Here is a 22,835-nt window from a genome sequence, read left to right as displayed (position 1 = left end):
AAATCCCTCTGCTGCCGCGTTCAACTCTGTAAGAAAGTGTGTGTTCCCAAGGTTATTTCCTTTGAGAATCCCAGGCACTCTTTGTATTGACTACTGGCTCATCGAAAGGTCCCAGAAATGACTCACTAAGGGAGTTACTTCTGAGATGGTACCTCTCTTACTGCTCTCCTGTCTTGATGTGGGAATAAGGTAAAGGAGATGCTGTGATCCTTTTATGACCGACATCTGCCTGATAAAGAATTCTAGAACTGGAAGGGATGCTGGCGGTCACCCAGCTCAGGCCCTTGCTCCTGGTGTCCACACTGCTGGGTCCACATGGTCTCCTTTCAAGAAAGATAAAACCTGTCCTTTTCCAGTTCTTGGGGAGAATCAATTCATCAATCTTGTCACCAGAATTCCAGCAGTTAGAACTAAAAAGGGACCGGGAAACTGAGGTTTTCTTCCTGCAGCTTTCCAACCTTTTGCAGAAAATTAGCAGAATCTAACACCTAATACACTGCTCGAAATATGGATGACACCCAGGAAATAGTTACTGAATGAATAATCCCCAAGTCCTCACTCAGGCTGCCTCTGGCATCTAAGAGACTTTTACTTTTATTCCCACCAACCAGCCTTACCAGTTCCACCAAATAAATGTCCCTAGATTTTTTTCAGTCTTAATATCAATCTCTAATGACAACAGCACACCTCTGTGTGTGTGTGTGTGTGTGTGTGTGTGTACACACACACACCCCACCCCATAGGAAAGGAGTGTATATGTTCTAATCCTGAAGTGTAAATACTCTGTCGGGCCATCTACTCTTTTCCGACAGGTCCCCTACTCCCACGGAAGAGTCATTGACCCTGTTTTCCAGGCCATTCCTGGCATGGTGTGTTGCTAAGGCCCAGCTTTACTTCCCAGCCTGTCCTCTCCTTCTGCCTAAACTCTAGTAGGAGAGGCTGCCTGGAATCTGCTGCCCCCTGGGGGCCCTTGGTGTTCTTACAATTCTCCTTAGTGGGAAGAGCTAATGTTCTCTACAGCCTGGAGTCCAAAATAATAAACTTTCCCACCCAGTGCCTAGCTCAGTCCTCAGGCTAAGGCGGCCACAGCCAGTCGGTGAACTCCTTGCCAAAATATCACCGTGGTTTTGGTCTTCATCACCAGAGCCCCATCACAGTGAGTGGACTGTCTTGCTGGTGCCGTAAGCAGGAAGAGTAGAAGATACGTTGCAATGGGAAGGTTGGCCTAACTGTGAGGAAGGAGGGCCAGACCAAGATGCATATACAGTATTCGTTAGGCAACAATTGGAAATTTTTGAGCAGGGTGGTGACATGCACCAAGTAGTCTTTTGGAAAGAATGTTCTAGCCTCTGTGTCCAAAACGAATTGGAAGAGAGGAAGCAGAGGCCAGAGCATCACTAGTCAGGGCCTTACAGGTCCCAGGCACCAGGACAGGCCTCAGCTAAGGAAGTAGTGATTAAAAAGAGGGTTCTGGGGACGTTTCGAAGGAAGGAGCAGCAGTACCAGCGACTGGCCAGAAGGGGGAGTAGTTGAGCGCCAGCATGGGAACTGGAGGAGATTGGTGCTAGTGCCCTGAAGAGGGAAGCCCAGAGGCAGGAAGATGTGAGGAGGGTCTGGTCTCTGGTGTGTAGAGTGCAAGCAGGTGGTGGGAAGTGTGTATGTGGGGAAGCCTCCGGGAGAGGTGAGGCCATGGAGAGAACAAAGAGGAAACACAAGTCGTGCCATCAGTAGCAACACAGATGCTGGCCCAATACAGACGACTGTATATAAAACAGATAAACAACAAGGACCTACTGTATAGCACAGGGAACTATATTCAATACCTTTTAGTAACCTATAATGGAAAAGAATATGAAAAAGAATACACACACACACACACACACATACACATATATATGTAACTGAATCACTTTGCTGTGCACCAGAACTAACACAGCATTGTAAATGAACTATACTTCAATAAAACATAAAAAAATTAGATTGGCCCAAAAGTTCGTTCAGCTTCGTAAGATCTTATGGAAAAAGTTCATAAGATCTTACGGAAAACCCAAACGAACGTTTTGGCCAACCCAATAAAAGATGCTGGCCCACACGTGTCACACGTGCATCCCCAGTCACACTACCTGGAGGCCAATTGTGTGGTGCTGCAAAAACAGACACTTATTGTTACAATAATATCTTAAAATCTAAACATGGGCGCCAAATAATTTAGTGATTACTTTCAAATTCGTTTGCTTTGCACTGAAATTCAGCATCAAATATAAGTATAAAAATCATGTAAAATGAGACTTTATCCTTTTTATCAAATTTGACACACATGCATACCCTTCTTGAAATCCTGATTTTGTATGTGTCCACGATATCCTTGTGGCTCTTTCCCTCCTTACTTTTTTAGTGCTTGTAACCTCTAGTGGCAAAACCTCTTATAAAGGTTGAATCTGAAGCCATAGGTAACTCCACCTATCTTGCTAAAGGCTCAGCATGAAGAAGACTAAGATGGGGTGAAACTGGAGAATTCTCAGTTTAGAATTTCTTTTCCTTCCGTGCGTGGCTTTGCTTCACATGGAATTTCAATCTCAAATGCTGTCTCTTTCTGGAAGAGAAAGGAAAGAGGACATAACTTCAGTATCTATCTAACCCATCTCCATTTAAGTTCTCTTGACCCCCTGGCATCTTTCCTCCCTGCCTTCCAGCTTTAGTAGTTGAACGCCAGCATGAGAAGGCACCGAATTCCAACAAGTAACCCCAGTCTCATCATGTCCCTCTCCGTCTCTATTTCTGCAGCGTATTTCTTTACAGTAACGGTGCTCTGCAAACATCTCAGGGCATCTGTAAACAGTGCTGCCCTTAGACCTGAGAAAAAGGGCCCCCTGCCTGGGCCCTCCCCAGGTATGTGTGCTTCCATGCCAAGCTCTGGGTACCTGGCACCCCAGGCTTGGTTTCATCCTCCCCAGTATGGACTGTACCACCAAGTCCAAATACATGCACCCAAAGGCCCTCAAGTTGTGGGACAGAGCTGGGACAGGGAGAGAAGGCAGGCAGGCATTCAGCTCCACGTTCCAGTGGCCAAGCCAAGGAATCCAAGAGGGATTCAAACTCAAACCCAGTCTTCCAGGTGGTTATGAAAGTGTACGTGTCCAGGTGGAAGGGCAGAACGTAGGTCCTTTAGCCAAGTTTTAACTTTGCAGTGTTTAGACATGATATGCCGGCGTCCACTTGCACTTGCAGGCCCCATAAATGTTAGGAACAGGCCTGGATGTAAGCACCGCATATGGTCCTGTGTCTCATGGGGCTGCAGGTGCCTGCTTTTCCCTGAGACTTTCCAACTATATTTCCACTCCCCTCTGTTTTTGCTTTTTTGCTCTTGGTTTTCGTTTGTTTGTTTGCTCTTCTTTGAGTTCATTTATTTGATTTAGATTCGTGTCTCCCAACATGCCACCTCCCTCATTTTTTATTTGTGTTTATTTTTGTTTAATCCCCACCATTCCTTTAGGCTCCCACCTCCACCAGTGCCACTCTTTCCTTAGCCAATCCTGAAGTCTCCATACTAAACTACCAATCTGCACTCTACCAGCCCTCAGCGGCATCCATGGCTGCGGTGGCCCAGCGGAGCATGCCCCTGCAGACGGGAGCGGCCCAGATCTGCGCCCGGCCCGACCCCTTCCAGCAAGCGCTCATCGTGTGTCCACCCGGCTTCCAAGGTAAGGCTGAGTGGACACAGCCTCTCACCTGCTTCCAAGAAGACCACCTCTGGGGCGCCAGCCCCCAAACTCTTCTGTCCTGCTAAAGCCCTCTTCATTTCTTTTGCTGAGAGCCCTGGCACCACTGAACTTGAGGGCCCCCATACTGCGGCGGCCAGCCTAGAAACAGTGGGACTTACGTTTCGGCACCAAGTCAGCGCCTTGTTATTCTCATCACCTGCCAGTGGTTTCGGCCCAGGCCCAGCTGCTGTCTGTAAATCAGCGCATTGTGTGTGTTCCCATTGTTATGCTGATGTCAGCTCTTGCGTTTCCTCACATGGAATATCCTGTGTGGCTTATCTGTAAAAAATTGCCGATCTCCGACAGCCAACTAGTCCCAGTTCTTGTGAAGAATATAAATCTGTCTGGAAAGCATTTCCTGGACACCACCCCCCAACCAAGTGCCCACCAGGTGATCCTTTGGCCATGCACCCCGGCCTCTTCTCCTGAAAACTCTAAGCTGGAGTTGGCTGCTTGGTTACAGTTTACACAGAAAGCTCAAGAATTTGTCTCTGAAACCCTCCTGGTGTAAGTCTACGCGGTTCAGTCTGAATCAGTGCAATTCCAGCCGCCTCACTCCTCCCCCAAGGCCTGGCTTTGACATACGCAGATATATCTTCATGTCAAAAGCAGTTGTTTTCCTGCTGTAATTTGCCAACGTAACTGTTCCACTTTTGGCTTTAAAGATTCCTTAATCTTTCAAAGACCTAGTCTTTGAAAACATTCAAGGCTGTTTTCGTGGTTCTTTTAAATTTTAAGTTAGAGGGAATTCCCTGGCAGTCCAGTAGTTAGGACTCCACGCTTTCACTGCCAAGGGCCCGGGTTCAGTCCCTGGTCGGGGAAGTAAGATCCCGCAAGCCATGTGGCATGGCCAAAAGAAAAAAAAAATTTTTTTTTTTAAAGTTAGAAACTAAAGGGGAGACTTCCAAAGGACCAGGCGGTACCTAGTGCCAAGGGAAGCTGAGAGCTGACACAGCGGGCTAGGAAGGTTCTCCTCGTCCAGCTGTTTCCAGTCACTTAGCCCTTTTCCCCCTTGCCCGTTGTCTGGACTAGGATTGCAGGCCTCTCCCTCTAAGCATGCTGGCTACTCTGTGAGAATGGAGAACGCGGTTCCCATCGTCACTCAAGCCCCAGGAGCTCAGCCTCTTCAGATCCAACCAGGTCTGCTTGCCCAGGTAATTCTTTCTTTATTATTACTTTCTTTATTACTTTCTTTATTACTATTATTACTTTCTTTATTATTACTTTATTATTACTTTATTATATTAATAATATAATATTATTATTATTATAATAATTATAATAATAATTATTAAATTTATTATTTCTTTATTATTACCATGATCCATGTTAATGTTGTTCACAAAAGAGCTATATCTTCGCTAATTCCCTCCCTGGCAATGAGTTAGATGCTTGAAATCATTAGAATATATCAGTAATATTCTGAATGATGCCCAGGTGAATTACCTTCCTAAGTATCTAGCTTACAATTACAAGAAGAAATTTAGACACAGGGAGAGTCTGGGGAAATTATCATTGTATCTTTGTAATGCAAGTTAATATGGGAGACCTAGGGTTTAATCCTAACTCTCTGTGACCCAAGGCAAGTCAGTTAGCATTTCTTCCTTGTAAAATTGAAATTATTTTTTTAAAGCCAAAAAGAGCCTTGGAGATTATCTCTTTGTTTTATAGTTGAAAACCAGGATCACAGAAGCTTTGGGATGGAACCTTCCTTATCTGTTCACACAGGTACTCTGACAGATTCTTAGAATGAAATCACAGAGGTGAAACTGGTTGAAAATATGTAAAGTGTTGTGGAAATTTTAGGTAACCATAGTGGTGTAATGATAATAGTAATCAATCCTTAATGTCACTTGAACCTTAATAACAAATATATCCTCATTATGCCAGGCACTTTACAGTTGTTATTGATTTAATCCCCACAACATAGTAAGGTATTTGTCTCCTTTTGACAAATAGGGGAAATGAAGCACAAGCACTGGCTCAAAGTCACACGGCAATTAGGTGGCAGAACCAGAACAGAAACCCAAGACACCAGCATCTGTATTTTTACCACCATGCTGTACTGTTTCTGTTGTTGGGCGTCAAGGACAGCTTGACCAAAATGTCGTTAGTTTAGAGGCACTTTTGTTTTTAAATAAAGTTGGTTCCCAAAGACACTTACTTATGGTATCTTTTGTTGAATAGAGGTTTGGGGTTTTAATTTTAATATAGTCAAATTGCATAGGTCTATTTTGGACTCACTCTATGCTATTCCATTGTCCTCTCCAATATCCTATTGTCTTAACTATTATGGCTTTAATATATGTCTGGTATCTGGTCAGAAAAGCCCTGCTCCTATATTGTTCTTCAAAATTTCGCTGTCTATTCTTATCCCTTCGCTTTTCCATGGGAATTTTATCATCACCTTTACATAAGAATTTTGGTTCCAAAACAAGCCAAAACAAAACCCAAAACCCTGGTTTGTATTTATTGGACTTGCATTGGATTTATATTTACTTTTAGGAAAATTGACATCCTTATAATATTAAGTCATCCCTGAACATGGTATAACTGTATATAAATTACCTTTTATTCCTTTCAATAAAGTTTTCTTTTGTTAGAATAATTCCTAAACATTTTACAGTTTTGTTATTAATAACTTTTTTAACTGTATGTTCTAATTATTTGTCTTTGGTTCATAGGAATGTAACTGATTTTTCTTTATTGAGTTCGTTATCTAGCAATCCTTCCAAACTCTGATTAGTTCTGATTGTTTCTGTGAATTCCCTTGGATTTTCTATGTAGACTATCTTTTCATTTACAAATGATACAGTTTTGTTTCTTCCTTTACAATCTCTATAACTTTTATTTATTGTTCTTATATCACTGTGCTGACAGCCCCTCCAAAACAACGTTTAATAACAGTGTTAATATTGAGCATCCTTAACTTGAACCTAACTTTAAAGGAAATTCTTCTAGCTGCTTGCCATTAGGGATTTTGTTTACTCTGAAGAGTTGATAGGGACGCTTCATCAAGTTTGCTAATTTTTTTAATGAATTAATATTAAATTGCATCAAATGTTCTTTCTTCATCTATTGAAGTGCTCCTGTGTTTTTGTTCCTTTATCTGTTAATGTACCAAGTTACTTAATAGATTTTGTCATGTTAAACTATCCCTGTATGTCCAGGGTGAACTTTATTTAATCATGATGTGCTTGATGTGTTTGTATGCTTTTCAATCCTGGATAGTTTGCAAACACTATAGCTAGTATTTTTGCATCTATGTTCATAAGTGAGAAGCGGCATGAATTTCTCTTTCTTGTAGAATCTTTATCTGCTTTGGGCATCGAGATTACACCAATCTCGTAAGATATGCTGGATATTATTACCTCTTCTTCTGTTTTCTGGAACAGCTTGTTTGAGATTGATATTAGCCATTCTTCATCTCTTTGTTCTTATGTCCAAACTGAGACTGCAAATGACCACTAACACCAGCTTCTGATGGCACAGAAAGCTGTGACTTGCTGCAAGTTTGTAAACAGAGAACCTTCAGCGTATAAAGCACACCTTCTACTCCTTCCTCTGTCTCTGGTCCTCCTAGCTCCCTTTTGTTTGCAGTAGGAGTGGCTGGGCCTGTGAGCCATGGTCGCTGAGCCTGCGCGTCAAGGACATGGTAGACCAAAGTGCCTTGACATGCAGAGACGCCTAAGAGAGATTAAGTTTAAAAAAAAAAAAAAAGTCCTGTCCTATCTAGCATCACTGTGTGTCTTTTTGTTTATTGGTTGCTTTTGATTTTTCTGTCACTCAATTCATGCCAATATGTTAGCCTATTAAGGCCGAGCTTTCCTAGGTTTTTGGGTTTTTTCTCTTTTTGGCTACGTTGGATCTTTGTTGCTGCGCACAAGCTTTCTCTTGCTGCGCACAGGCTTTCTCTAGTTGCAGTGAGCAGGGGCTACTCTTCATTGCAGTGCGTGTGCTTCTCATTGCGGTGGCTTCTCTTGTTGTGGAGCATGGGCTCTAAGCGTTCGGGCTCAGTAGTTGTAGCTCACGGGCTCTAGAGCACAGGCTCAGTAGTCGTGGCGCACGGGCTTAGTTGCTCTGCGGCATGTGAGATCTTCCCGGACGAGGGCTCGAACCCGTGTCCCCTGCCTTGGCAGGCGATTCTTAACCACTGCGCCACCAGGGACGTCCTCTCCTAGGTATTGTTTAATGGTCCCTTCAAAGGACGAAAATAAGCTAACTTCTAAAACTAGTAGGGCAGCTATAAAAAAAAAAGAAAAAAAGCAATAATTAAACACGTAAGCTGACGCCTTCATTTTTCTTGGGATAAACTTCTAGGTATCAGGCACTCCAAAGGCACTCCAAAGATTATTACTTTAAATATATCCCAAAATTCTGCATATTTCTTTTTATCTAAATAGTTATACTTTTTCCAGGAGTTTATCTGTGAAAGTTTAGAGAGTCTTTTAAATCCATCCCTCATGTTAGCTTTGTTTGCTCTGCCCTTTTCTGCCCCACCTCCCAGCAGCATCACATGTCCCTCAAAGGGAAACACTCTCTCTGGGGCACCCCAAAGATGTGTTCATGGAAGAAGAGGGTGTAATCACACCCTCTCATTTCAGTGACACGAGGGTGACATGGATTGCCTTACCAGTAATGCTTTTTTGATACCGCCTAAAAGGAGCTGTCACCTCTGTCCTTCCAAGCCCCAGGCCAGAGCTGGCATCTTGACCACCATCAGAAACTATGAATGAGTAGGTAAAGGTAGAGAGATGGGAAGTACAGTTCTTGATTGATGCAGTATTGAATTTATCTCACGTTTCAAATGGCAGATCCCAGACCCTCTTTGACCCTTCAGAGCCCCCAGGATATGGCGATTTCTGGTTGCCAGATCCTTGTAGACTCTGCCCTGCCATGAAGAAGTTTTGTGCATTCTTCTAGCCAATCAGCGTGTACCACCTGAACCCCTTTAAATGTTTCCCTAAGGATAAACCACTGGCTTGGACTCTTTAAACTGTTAAAATACAAAACTTCGATGCTTCTCAAAACCTTCTCTGGTTACTTTCAGCCAGTCTGTCCAGCCATTCTGTCTTGCCGTCTGTGTCAGTCTTGCTTGGTGCCTGATATTGTTAATGAATAAGGAAGACTCTCTCATACCACTTTTATGCAGTTACCACCAACACCTGATCCTGAACAGGGCCAGCACTGTTATGTATCATCTCCATAAAAAGAGGTAGGAGTTTGGCTGAGAGCGCGGGCTCTAGAGTTTGACTGCCCGTGTCCAGGTGCCAGCCCCGCCACTTACTGGCTGTATCACTTTGGGGAAGTTATTTTTGAATTTAAGTTTAATTAATTATTATCATCGATAGTGTATCATTATTTTCAGCTGAGCCTCATAATATACTATGATTCCATTTCTTTTCCTGTACAGCGTGTTGTTCCGGGAATTAATGATTGTCTCATCTTTTCATTGGGTTTCCTCTGTGTCTATTATTATGCAGCCCCAAACTCTTCCCGAGTTCTAAAAGGCTTGTGTGTTTGATGTGTTGATGTGTTTGAGCACATTGAGAAGTTCAGTGGTAGTTATTTTTCTCTCTTCTGAAATCTTTTAAGACTCTCCCTGTCTACAGTGGTCTGAGATTTCATGACTGCATGTTTCCTTGTGAGTCTTTTAGAATACATTGTCCTGGACAACCTATTTGCCCTTTTTACCTGGAGAATTTTCTTTTATTTTTGCCTTTGTTAACTTCTTCCCTTCCATTTTCTCTGTTCCCTCTTTGCAGAATTCTTATTAGGTGCTGGTGTTTTGAAGTGATCTAATGATTTTCATATCTCCCCCCGACCCGCCCACCTTTTTGTCTCTATATATTCGATCTATGCTACTTCCGAATATTTTCTCAACTCTATGGAATCGTTCATTTCTGTTGTCATAGGTCTCATTTCCAAGAGTCTTTCTCGTTCTCTGAATATAGATATATCTTCTTATACATGATCTTGTTTCATGGAGATATATAGATAGATTTTTTTTACCTCTATGAGGACATTAATTACATATTTTTTTGAAATTTTCTTCTGATTCCTACACTGTTGTTGTTTCCTCTGAGTTTCATGTTTTTGTTTTAGTCTCTTTCATCTTAGAAGCTTCCTTTAAAATCTGGCGAGCCCTGGCTGTTCATTCATATCTAAGACTGAAGCACTGAAATAACTGGAGAGCTTCAGGGGCAGGGCGGTGGACTTCTCCATAGCTGAACGTGGGCTTCTGTATAGACCAGTAAGGAGTGAGCTCAGCATTTTCATTGGCAGATCCCCTCTCGTCAAATGTATCTATACTTTTTTCTCTTGGAATAGTCAGTTTCCCTAGAGAGAATGCTCCAGGCTCCTGCTTTGAGACTGGGGAGGCCGGGTAATAATTCTACATACCAGGGATCTGGGGGTGAAGGCATCTCATAGTTTAATATACAGACTTGTCCTTAGATTCCTTCAGTCTGTGAACTCAGTAATCGCCCTTCTGGTTAACAGCTTCTAAAATTTTGTTAACTGTTATTGTCACTTCCTGTTCTCTTTGTCCTAGGGATCTATATATTTTGTTCATTCCTTCACTGTCATTTTAGTTGAGCTTAAAGAGGGAGAGCAGTAAATGTATGTTTAATTTACCATATTTCCAGGCAAGCTATGTAACTTCTCTGTGTTTCAGTTTACTCATCTGAGAAAAGGGAGGGGAAAACAGTCCCTGCCTCACAGGATTGGTCTTAAGAGCAAGTCAGAAAATCTATTTATGGTCTTAGTTCTATGCTTGGCACACAGTATGCATCCAGAAATATCAGCGCTAACCTTATAAATTATAAGGTAGTAATAAATTATAGAAATATCTGATGAAGTGTTGTCTGAAATGAGCTGAACACACCAATCAGTGATAGAGGTACAAAAATATCTCCCTCTGAAGTAAAATGTTAATATTCATTTTAGGGAAATAGGGAAAAAATAATGTCCTTAGCTTGATGTCAAGATGTATTATTTTAAAATGACATTAGTCAAAACACATGCTTTTTATGAGATCTGAAATAAGTTCCAGACAAAATCAGTAGAAATCTTACTGCCAGTGAAACTGTTATTCATTTAAGCTTTTGAGCTCATAACTGTTTCAATTAAATTATTTTTCTGCTCACCGTGTTTGAATTCAGTAAACCTGAAATACAGTTAAGTATAGTTACTCGCCTTGGTAGAACTGCTTCCTTCGTTTCATCAACAGACATTTATTAAGCATTTACTGTTTTATCTGTGGTCCCTGAGCTTTCTGCCTCTATCAAAAAAGATCAATAAGCAAACAGGCAATATCGACAAGGTATAAGAGATTTCACTGGGTCTCATCTGCCACAGAGATGACAGGATAGACCTGGTGAGCGATCCACTCAGGTCTAAACTGCGGCTATATCATTTTATACACATCACTGCTTATTAAGCCTTGACTCAAATTTGTAATCCACTTCCAGAAGTGCTTGTTTGTACGTGTGAGCCAAAACACACATATTAAACACACGCACAGTTTGTGGAGCACTACATTATATTAATTACCCAGTGTCAGTCATCTCCATCCCAATGGCAAGAGAGATATAACTAAGATCCCAAATCTTTTAAGTCCTTGATCTGCCCAAGAGGAATTTACCTTAGTGGTGTTCCTTCAAGTGTCCAGCTTTGGACAGCTGTGTTCATTGTGAATCATTTAATAACCAAAGGCAAGCAGAATAGTGACTGAAGATGCAGAGAGCTCAAAACACAATACACGCACGTGCACGCACACGTGTAAGTCTGTTCAAGGAGGAATCAAGAAAGTTCATTTTAGAATTCTTAGAAAACGCTTAATATTTACGAAGAATCAAGCTGCGACTCCCCCACTGTCTCATTTTTGCTTTGAGGAAAAGTCAAGGTAATTCTCAGGTAAGCTTAAGGTCCCAGCTAAGGATTGTACGTCACACTCGCCTGCCCTCAGTTGCAGGCAAGTATCGGATACTTGGTGATCTCAGAATTATGTTAACTTAGATTCAGAAGGTAACACAAGTTGGACCTCTAGATTCTAGCTGATAAACACAAGGCAAAATATTAAATAAAGGATACTAGACAGAAAACTTCTTGAGGGCAAGAAGTTACCCTGGTATGGCCCAATTCAACTACCTCAATCTCTCGCACGTAATTCTGTGGCAGAATAAATCAATAAATGAACTCTTGGAAATTTTAAGCTTTGTTCATTAGAGCAAATTATAAATAAATCATTCTTCAATGTGAATGAATTGCTTCCATACAGTTCTTTGCCCCTATCCTTATTATCTTCTGTTGACGTCCCATGTGCTAATTTTATCTCCCCTGGATTTTGAGGCCGAAGAGCAGGTCTCCACTTTCACACCTATCACAGGGTCGAGCACAACTCTGGGCACAGAATAAGTGCTTGACTCATGCAGATTGATTTTATGACTAACAGACATGGTGACAGCAAACGTCCTCTGTCCTACAGCAGGCCTGGCCAAGTGGGACCCAGCAGATCCTGCTTCCCCCGGCGTGGCAGCAGCTGACTGGGGTGGCCACGCACACGTCGGTGCAGCACGCGACTGTGATTCCCGAGACCATGGCCGGCACCCAGCAGTTGGCGGACTGGAGGTAAGCGAGGCAGCAGGCATGTCTGGGATGGGAGGCACGTCTACCACTGACCCAGAGAGCTGCCGGGCTGGCCTGTACCAGAATCCCCTGCTTTTTAAATTAAAAAGATTATTAGGTGGAATAGACTACAGTGTAATGAGAGGTTATTTTTAAATAAATGTGTACCAGGACACTAGAAAATCAGCTTCATTACATTATGGTCAGTTGTCATTTTCAACCCAAAATTCAGTTCCATTATTTGATCACCAGTGTAATTCACCAGACTTGGCATGGGACGATTTTTTGGTTGTTTCTCAGAATTAAATTCCACTCCCAGAAAACAAAGATTTGTCACCAGCGAAAGGATGCGGAAGAGAGTCCCCGGGGCTCCTATGCAATTCCGGAAAGTGTTCTCGAGGCGTTCTGAGACACGAGCACACTGGAGTCATCGCAGACCTCCCAGGGGGAGGCTTGACAGAAAGGGCTTTATTGGGATGATAAACTCTGGTGTGTTTGCTGAGTGTGTCTCTTCAGTTGATAGTCATATCTTCGAGATCCAAGTGCACTTTCCGCAGACCCCCGAGGCAACCAGCTGACAGCCACCAGCATGCCACACCCCCTGCATCTGTTTCCAGAGCCCCCCACCCCATCCCGCTCGCCAGCTTCATCACTGACATGTCGCTCCGTTGTTTTTATGGCCGCTTTCCACTTTTCCTTGTACCTGCCACCCACCCCACGCCAACACCACCAACATGCCCCGCTGCACCAGTGCAGAACCAAATGGCAGCCCCCAAGTTGTCCCCAGCTTCCCATGGCCCCCTGCACTGTCTCTCTTTCAGCCCAAACAGCAGGGCAGGTCGCACCCCTCACCCTCTTGACAGCCTCCGTACCAGCCATGGAGCCTCCTGACAGCTCCTTTTCCGACCTGAAAGGCTACTGTGAATGAAGAGCTCTGGACAAAAGGTCGAGAGGTGCAGAGACAGGCCCCCAGTCCAGCCTCAACTGCAGCTTCCTCTGTTCTGCCAGTTAATTTTCTAATTACTAATACACTAATTCTAATTTAATTTAGTAAGAAGAAGAGAGGAACACGGGCTGCTTATCACAGCCCCATTCACTTCCCACTGACAGCACCCTCCCTACATCTCCCCCCACTCATTGGCAGCATTTTCAAACCAGGTAAAACTGGGGTCATGTCTGGCCCTGCAGGACCTGGGAAAAGCTACTTAACCTGTGTGAGCCTTGGTGCTTCTTCAGTAAAGCGGGGACATTCGTCTATTCATAGGATCGTTGGGAGGTTTAAATTTAAGATAAAGAAACAAAGCACTTGACTGAATTTAACCTACCCTACCAGCGCCTGGTACATGACAGGCAGTAAATAGATCTGTTATCTGCCCTTGCCCCGTTCCCACTGGTTCATGCTCAGCAAGACCACCTTCCCTCTTCAGCTCATTAGGAACAGCAACCAAGTGGAAAGCTGTTTGACCAGTTGTGTTTTTCTCCTCACCCCTTCTTCTCCTAAAAGACCACACGTATGCTGTACTCCTTCTTTCCTTTGTCTTTCAGCATTTATAGCTCATTGAATTTCAACAATACTCACTCACTCATGCATATCTTCTTATCCCTCATCCCTCCTCATCTCTGATCTGGTGACCACAGAAGACACCTAAAGCCAACACAGTTTCTTTTCAGTCTCTTCTCCATTTCATGTGTGGTCCAAAGAATGTCTGTGATCATGGCTAATAAACAAAAGAGAAATACCAGTGCTAGACAGGTATCAAAGGAAAAAGAGTGCCATGTCTGTAGATGAAATAGCAACAAAGTAAAGAAGCTACAACATCAGTTTCTAAAGTTCATGGAAATGTCCAAAAGTGTCTCCCTACTTCTTTTTTTCCTATTCATCTTTCTCCCTAAGTTTCAAAGATAAATTTCATAATATTTTAAAAATTCAGATGAATTCTATACCTTTTCATTTTATTATGTATTAAATGGGTTTTTATGGGCAATTCTCTTAATTCATCACTACTCTTATTTCTGTGGGAAAACAAGCCTTTGAGCGCCACACAACCCAGATCCCATATAACCCATTTTCAGGATAATGGCTGGCAGTGTTTCTTATCAGCATGTGTCTGACGTTAGTAATTTTCACTTAGTACCAAACTCTATGCATGTCTAGTCAACCTTCAGTTAATCTAATTGTTCACTCAGGAAGCGTGTAACTCATTAATCAGCTGCTACACGCCCGAGCATTGTGCTGGCCGCTGAGAAAATTCTAAAGTGTTAACACTTCCGAACGCCAGAAACATACGGCGCCCAGTCTTCGAAGTTTGTTTTCCACATAAACTACAATATCCTCCCTTATAAAGTGGTATTACTAAGATATCCTGCCTCCCTCACAGAGTGGAATCACCCACTGAAGGCACTTGGTAAATTCTAAAATAAAATACACAGCACAGTCACCTGTTCAGGGACCTGAAAAGCTGGAGGGAATATTTATTTTCTCTCCCCAGAACTTAAGCTGAGTCTGCCTACTTGGCATTCTCCCCGCTTGAAATGCCCTCTTTCTCACTCACCTAGTTGTGTCCCTACCACTTGAATGTAACTGCACCAGGGAAGCTTACCTGTTGAAGTCACCGGGGGTGGCTCCTCCCTTCAACAACTCTCCGGGTAGTGAGAGACCCACCTTTTGGTTTTAGTTTGGCTTTTAATTGGGGAGGGAACTTTATCTTATAAACGAGCTCTGTTTCTATAAAACCAGTAAAGAGCCTGTTTTCCCATCTTTCTTTTAGGAACACGCATGCTCACGGCAGCCATTACAATCCCATCATGCAGCAGCCGGCGCTATTGACTGGTCATGTGACCCTTCCAGCAGCTCAACCCTTAAATGTGGGCGTGGCCCACGTGATGCGGCAGCAACCTACCAGCACCACTTCCTCCCGGAAGAGTAAGCAGCACCAGTCCTCTGCGAGGTAGGTGGTGAAAGAGTCTATCCCTGTAGGAAGGAGACCTCGAGGAGCTTGGAAGTTAAAGACCTGGATCCCTGGAGTGGGACAGGAAGTGGCCGGTAGAATTTGCTAGACCATGTGGGGAGCACTAGGGTTTGAAAGAGGCACTCTTTCTGAGGTCTGAATGCTGACCCTGCCAGCACCCAAAGGTTGGGGGCCTGGGACCACAGTGTTCAGTGTCTGGGCCTTGAGCGGTACTCCACTTCTTTAGAAAACACTCAGACTGATCTCTGAAGTTGCATTTTCAAAACCATAATAACTTTATTTAAAAGTAGTAGAGGGAATTCCCTGGCAGTCCAGTGGTTAGGACTTGGCGCTTTCACTGCCATGGCCGCCCTGTCAATCCCTGGTCCGGGAACTAAGATCCGGCTTCCGGTGCAGCCAAAAAAAAAAAAAGGTAGTAAAGAAATGTGCTTTCTCTGAAATCTAAGGTCAGAAATTTAACTCATTTAGCTACTTGCTTAAATATAAGCAGTAACTTCGGTTAATCCTAGACACTAACCAGCAGAACAATAATCTTTCCCATTTCCTTTAAATCCAGTTTCATCTCCATGAACTCTTAAAAATCAAGATTGACAAAGGTCATGTGCTGTTTAATTCCATTGATAAGGTATTTTGGAAAAGGTTAAACTATAGGGACAGAGATCAGATCAGGAGCTGCCAGGGACTAGGGTTGGAGAGGAGAGGATTGACAAGGAAAGAGCATAAGGGAATTTTTCAAGGTGATGACAGAGTTCTATATCTGGATCGTGACGGGGGTTACCTGACTGTACATCTGTCAGAACTCATCAAACATTTCAAAAGGATGTCTTCCACCGTACGTAAATACCTCAAGAGACCTGACTTAAAAAATAGAGATTTCCAAAAAAAATCTTTTTTTTAATTTTTTAAAAATTAGAGATTTCCGAACAAACAAGAAAATCAAGATTGTGTGGGTGCAGAATTTTTCCTGCATCTCTCTCCAGTGGCACTGGCTGGGAGGTACGTAATTGCTTATTTGGAATAGGCTAATCAAGAGAAGTCTAGTATAGGAAATGTCTAGTGAATTTTGGTTTTCTACTTCCTTGTATAGGAAGTTGCCAGAAATTAGGCCCGCCCTTTTTCATTCTTTTTCACTTGAAAACGAATCCAAGAGCTGACTTCCTTAAGTTGTCATCCTTCCCGAACAAGATTCTTATTTGGATGTTTCTGACAACTTAGGGAAATTCACGTCAGATCAGTGGCAGGCTTCCAGAATGCTTTTGCGTGGCAGCCCTGTGACAGCACACCTGTGTCTTTGTTAGATTGGGTGGCAACAGAAGCCACCGTCTCGATCCTCACGTGCTGTCATGCTCACCCCGGTAGGTGGTCGCCAGAACCCTGGTCTGGCCGGTAGGTGGGGTTTAGCCTCCTTGTAGCTCACCTTGGCCAGGTAGGGGCAGGAAGAACCGTTGGCCTCTGACCTGCTGGCAAGTCCCTCTTTCTTGCCTCCTCACCACCCAGCTGCCTTCAGGAAGGCTCATTGCCAGTGCATTTCAAGATCAGTATGACTATAGTGAAAATTAGGTGTTTTCCTATTTTTAAGACCAGTGCCTTAGGCATTAACAGTTGGGAAGACCAGAAGGCTTTCCCCTGTCAGGTAGTGCCATCAGGCGTACTCTTCTTTAACAACACCAAATGGACTGTATTTTAACTGCTCGAGTAGTGAAAACATAATCTCAAAATTGTAACGTATTAGTAATAACAAATACATAGTTTTGTGGTAAGTACAAAGAATGGAACAATCTTATCAGTAACACTTCTTATTACGAGCCCCCCAAAAGGAACAAGCAACATATCTGATATCAACTAAATAGAAAATTAAATAGATCTGCCTTTATGGAATTATTTTCATCTTTATTGCCATCCCTTTAGCTAGAAGATGCTAGAATCTCTAAGGACATATCACAGTCTTAAGTTTCATCATAGGCTGGCTTTGATCTCACTGTACAGATATGACCAAGGTCAGCAAGGGTTGATGGGGAGGGGAAAAGGTAAGGTATTTTTTTCTCCAAAGTTACCAGAAACTATATTGGCTGATTTGATAAGTAATTTTGAGTTGATCAAAATCAAGATTAAAAGGTCCCTTTTTAAGTATACCTTTTCCTCTTGCATTTTTCCTGATTTTTCATTGCAACTGAAACAGACTGGTAAGGTTCCTGTGATGCCCATGTGTCAAAATCCAAAAAAATCGTTCTTTGAAAAATTATACCCACACAGATACTTTTATGGTCATGTCCATAAAAGGAGGAAGAAGGGAAAGCTAAACTTTAACATTAGATCCTTTAGATCCAGGAACTCTTAGGAAGTGAGTGTTTTAGTTTAATCAGTGGTAAACCAGCCATTAGCAAGGAAACTAAAGCTTTCTGTGCAGATACCTTTTCTTCCACCTCTCAAACAAGAGCTAAATACATTGGGGAGGATGACCAGCTTGAGCTCAGGGAGTTGGGCCTCGACCCTGAAGACAGGGGGCCGCATTGGGGCAGACACCCCTGAAGTCCTGGGCGTTACGTCTGCCCCCACAAGACCAGCCCAGTCCTGGGTCACAGCCCTGTGCCCTCTCCTGAGAGCCCTGACTACTCCCTTTGTCCCGCTGGGGGCGGGTGCAGGGGGCCAGGCCAGAGCCCAGAGAAGACCAGGCTGCTGCCCCCGTCTGTGTCGCAGCTAACTGGAAGAGAGAGCTCCACGGGCAGCCGCTTCTGCGGTCACATTAGGTCTGAGTGCCCTGGTCCTCTACCTGTTTACGGAGACTTGGCAAAGCTGGTGTTTCTAGACAGTTGAGCCCCTCGGAAGGAGCTGCCGGGTCTGACCCTCTCCGTGAGCGTGTGTGGCTTTGTCGTTCCAGAAACGTCTCCACCTGTGAGGTGTCCTTCTCTCAGGCCGTCAGCTCCCCGCAGCGGTCCAAGCGTGTCAAGGAGAACACGCCTCCGCGCTGCGCCCTGGTGCACAGCAGCCCGGCCTGCAGCTCCTCCGTCACGTGCGGCTGGGGCGACGGGGCCTCCAGCACCACCAGGGAGCGGCAGCGGCAGACGATAGTCATTCCTGACACCCCCAGCCCCACGGTCAGCGTCATCACCATCAGCAGCGACACAGATGAAGAGGAGGAGCAGAAGCATGCCCCCGCCAGGTGAGGCTGTGCCACCTTCAGACTCCAGGAAGGAGCGGAGTTGCGTTTCCGTCTCGCACGGAGACAGTTATGGTGGATCTGGACCACCTTGCATCGTCCAGCATGATGACCCCTCTCTCCCGGCCCCTGAATTTTGGCTTTGCCGTGTCCTGGAGCCCTAAGGTGATTTCAAGGGAATGTCAAACAGATTTTCCATAATTGTTGAAAGCCGAAATGATTTTGAGTCACTTTGGTCTTAAAAAATAGTCACAGGCCCTTTACACTTGGGGGACGTGAGGCCATAAAAATCAGGCACACGGTGCCAGTGTATTTCGAGCCTCGTGCGCTAAAAATCTCTGCCTCGGACTATTGAATTTATTCCTAGCTGGTCAGGCTGTTTCTCTAACACTGCCTTGGCTCTCTCAGAATTTGAGGTAATTGCCCAATTAATCAGAAAGTTTCCTGTGTCTGATTAACCCCGTCTATTGAACTGCCAGTTGGCTCTTCACCCAGAGAGCATTACTGTTTATTCCAAAGCAGTAAGAACTCATTTCACTCTCTATATGCTTCCTGGGAAGAGGGAAGAAATATTTATTATATTTGCGAGACTGTTCACCCTAGTGCCAGAGCCTCTTCTCTACACTTTCCAGCCAGACTGCAACGGAGTGCGGTGTGAGCTTGGGCTGTCTGATGGTCCCCTGGAACTTGCCTCTCTGAACGGTTGGTCCCCTGGCCTTCAGCACCCCTGGGCCTCGGGACCTTGTAGATCCAAAGTCTCACAGTCCCAACCTGCTGGCTCCTCCCTTTGGGACCCAGGACCTGGGAAGGGAGGCCTGCCCCACGCTGCCAGTCGGCGCACATCCCATGACCTGATGTGAAGCTTAACATTCACAGTTAGGCCCGAATTACTAATTCCTGATTGGATACAATGTCCCTGATTATAATCACAGGCCCTTTTTATTAGATAATAAATTCCTACACTTAAAATCATTACAAGATATGCAGATAGACTGATTCAGACATTCTCACTACAGCTATTTCTTCCTGCATGGGGCATCCCGTTCCCATCTTTATAATGAACTCAGTGTCTTATCTTCTCAAGATAGGGCTAGTGTATCTTTCATTCCACTATCCTCTTTAGTGGCCCAGCCTAGGCTTCAGTGTGTCTCAGAGAAGCATATCGTGGAGCATTTCTGGTCCCAGCATTGGGCCAGGCGCTAGAGGGGCCACGGGGCCGGGGGGATGGGGCTCAGTGCTCATTCCCAGGCTGCCTGTTCCAGAACTGGGCTCAGTTTCCTTTTGGAGGACAGTCCCAAGTTGAGTCAATACCCCATCCTGCCCAGTGCCGCGTGCCTCGCAGGCCCTTCCCAAAGAGGAAGGCTCCTCCCGGCTCCGGCCGGCCCCCGGCCTGGAGCAGCTGGTGCACACATCTGTAGCATCAGGCACGAGAAGGACCAGAAACCTCCACAGCCCTTTGCCACAACTGGAAAAGGCGATTTTAAAATCCGACAACTGACTAGATTGGAATATCATTTTGACATTTGAATTGACACAGAATCTCGACCTCTGTGCTCCAGAGAGAATTGAATAGTGGGTCTGAGGAGAAGGAGGATGAGAGAGCCATCTCTCCACCTGTCAGGCCGCTGCCGGGGCCGTGAGCGCAAAGCGAGCCAAAGCACAGGCTGCTTCCGCAGCAGCTCCGGGGCCCAGAAAGAAGAGAACTGGGGTACTTGACAGCACGTGAGGACCTTGGTGACTTCACGAGTGAGTCAAGACGTAGGGGAGAGCAGGGAAGGAGCTGACTGCCAGGTGCATGTGTAAGCGACAACCACAGACAGCGACAGTGGGCTGCTGAGTACCAGAGCTTCATACAGTGGAAAGCGCAGGGGACGGCCTGCCTGCCCAGGGGAACGCAACGCACCAGAGAGGTTCCGCCAAATGGGGGAAGCTGCAGGCTGAGGCCAGTGCGTAATCGAGACGGGTGTCGGCAGCGCACAGGTGTGAGGGGAGGCGCACAGAATGGGATGATAGTGTTTTCTGGAGGGATCAAATGATCCTTAAAGGAATGTTTTAGGACCCAGGAAGACAGGAAAGTGTATTTGAGTCTGAGGAGGATCAAACAGAAACCAGTAGCTATTTTATTCATAGCGAACCCACCGTGTAATGTGACCACGTTAATGTGACTGCATTTTGTAATGAGAAAAGAAACGGGGAAATACGATTACTCGTTCTTAGATATCAGAATTATGGCAAACTTTTAACACAGTAAATATCTATTGGCCCCACTGGTAAGATATTACAGTCAGAACCACAGGTGCTACATAAATAAGGTAGACAGCCTCTGTCCTCAGGAGGTTTGCAGGGTAATAAGCTCGGTAAGACGCTTGCAAATCATCATAACATGAAACAGAATGTCAGCCCCCTAGAAACTAGCAGAGGCCTGTGGGGATTCAAGGGGGAAGTAGCTTGAGGAAGTAGCAGGGGAGAGGAGGCTTTCCAAGGTCAAAGGTCCTGATGGGTGTGGACAGTGGGTAGAGGAGGTGAGACTGCAAATTCCAGCGAGATAGGTGTTGGGCGGAGCCTCAGAGGTGGGCGGAAGGGATCAAGAGCACGTGGGGCCGCTGATCAGAGAGAAGAAGCGGGAGGCAAGGAAAGAAGGGACTTCAGATTGGAAAGGGAGTTTTGAGGGTCTCTCCTTAGGTGGGCGTGGCCAGCTTTGCGAGGAGCTGCTGAGGAGCTGGTGGGAAAGCATCAGTCCTGGGAAAACAAGGACGTGCCCCCAGGTGCAGCCCTCCAGCTGGAAGCTTCTCTACCTGTCAGTGCTCCAGTGTGAACCGTGGAGACTTCCCTCCTAGACCCTAACCGTTCTTGTTCCCAAACCTGATTTCTCCCAGCTGTGAGCACCTCGATTCTGATCTTCTGTGTCCCTGACCTCATTTCCTGTTTGCGGCTCACCCCCAGTGCTAGCCCTGTAACTGCCTGAAATGCCGATCGCTCCCCATCACGTGACTCAGCCTCAACACAGCAGCCAGAGAGCGGGGTGGGGGGGGTGATGCTCACAGGGGTGGTGAGCACGGACCACACGGCAGCGTCTTTTAGAGCCGACGTGAGACAAATAATGGTAAATCCACCTTTTTTAGGACTAAGCTTGTCACTAAATCTCTGGGACCAGCTGATAATTGCCTAGAATTTTCAGAAGAATGCCAAAGCAAAATTATCATTCCTGCCCCCCAGTGTGTGGCACTGTTCGTTGCCAGGTTAGGTGGACGGTCAGCAATTCCTCTTGTAAGGAGGACTCCAGAGCGTGAGGGGCAGGCTGGGGGCGAGTGAATTAGGGAGGAGGGGAGTCGTAACAAACATTCCCCAGGTGTTCCCACCTGCACTTTCTGTGCATCATTCGATGGAATATACAAGGCCAGTAGTTGTAGTCCCATTTGATAGATGAGAAAACTGAGGCCCAAGAAAGATAGGTGACTCGCCCAGATTGACAAAGTTCTAAGTAGCAGAATTAGGATTCAGGTTCTGTGACATTGAGGAAATGGCAGTCTTTATTACCGGCAAAAATAATTGATTTCTCTTCAGTCATTAATTCAACACATTATAAATTGTGTCCTGTGCTTCCTCTGACCACCACCATGCCCACACCCATGGTCACACCCACCGTGTGCAGGGCACCAGGCCAGGGCAGTGGGAGAGTCCAGGGTACGTTCCCTGAGCCCTGACTGGGGCGAGGCATTGATTGGTCAGAGTGCTGGGGCTCTAGCAGCAGGCAGGGCAGAAGTCAGCTCTTCTCATTCTTCAAGATTTGAAAAAGTGAGGAGGCCAAGGAAGACCCAGCAGCCTCCTCTTTCTCGATGTTGGACGAGGGGGCCCTGTGGTCATGGCTAGAGAATTTGCCTAAAGATAGCAAACAGATATTTTTCTGGGTCCCCCAAGATTAGGAAGTAGAACCAGTCCTATTTTAAATATATTTAAATGACTTTGATCAGAGGAGCATTTGACTGTCCACACGTGCTGAATAAGCTGTCTTTTCTCCCTTGAACTTTTCCTTGGAGAAAGTTTATGGGTGCACGTCTTATTATTCAGACCCTTCTGCCGACCTTGCCTTGTGCTGAAACTGTCTTTTAGAGGCCATGAGGCTGCATCATACAGTCTTCCAAAGTGTGTGACCAGAGTGGCTCATTTCAGCTGATCAATTAGAAATCATTTTGCCCAGTCTCCATTATTCGTTCATTTATCTGTTCGTTCAATTAGCTATTTCTGGTAGCCGGGGTTCATCTACTTAGGTCATCAGGGCACTGCTGTATTCTGCATCACTTTGGGAGTGTGTGACAGTCA

The 22,835-nt window shown here is 45.0% G+C and overlaps 1 protein-coding gene across 12 annotated transcripts in view; it reads left to right on the top strand.

Annotated features, from left to right (window-relative positions):
• Positions 1–22,835, top strand: part of HIPK2 (homeodomain interacting protein kinase 2) — a 207,957-nt gene that overhangs the window by 147,910 nt on the left and 37,212 nt on the right. For 8 of the 12 annotated variants that reach the window (XR_012334108.1, XR_012334112.1, XR_012334109.1 and 5 more), the window contains exons 8-12: positions 3,494–3,701; positions 4,794–4,915; positions 12,250–12,392; positions 15,158–15,337; positions 18,237–18,518. Coding sequence is in view for 3 of the 12 variants with exons in the window: in XM_033863347.2 (XP_033719238.1) it covers positions 3,494–3,701; positions 4,794–4,915; positions 12,250–12,392; positions 15,158–15,337; positions 18,237–18,518 (935 nt within the window). In the remaining 9 variants the exon portion in view is untranslated. The remainder of the gene's footprint in view (positions 1–3,493; positions 3,702–4,793; positions 4,916–12,249; positions 12,393–15,157; positions 15,338–18,236; positions 18,519–22,835) is intronic. The other 4 variants (XR_012334115.1, XM_033863349.2, XR_012334114.1 and 1 more) reach the window with 3 other exon arrangements.

This window comes from Tursiops truncatus, chromosome 9 (genome assembly GCF_011762595.2).
Source record: "Tursiops truncatus isolate mTurTru1 chromosome 9, mTurTru1.mat.Y, whole genome shotgun sequence".
In the NCBI taxonomy this organism is placed as follows: domain Eukaryota; kingdom Metazoa; phylum Chordata; class Mammalia; order Artiodactyla; family Delphinidae; genus Tursiops; species Tursiops truncatus.
The sequence above is the reverse complement of the archived record's forward strand: the minus strand, read 5'-3'. Positions and strand labels throughout refer to the sequence as shown.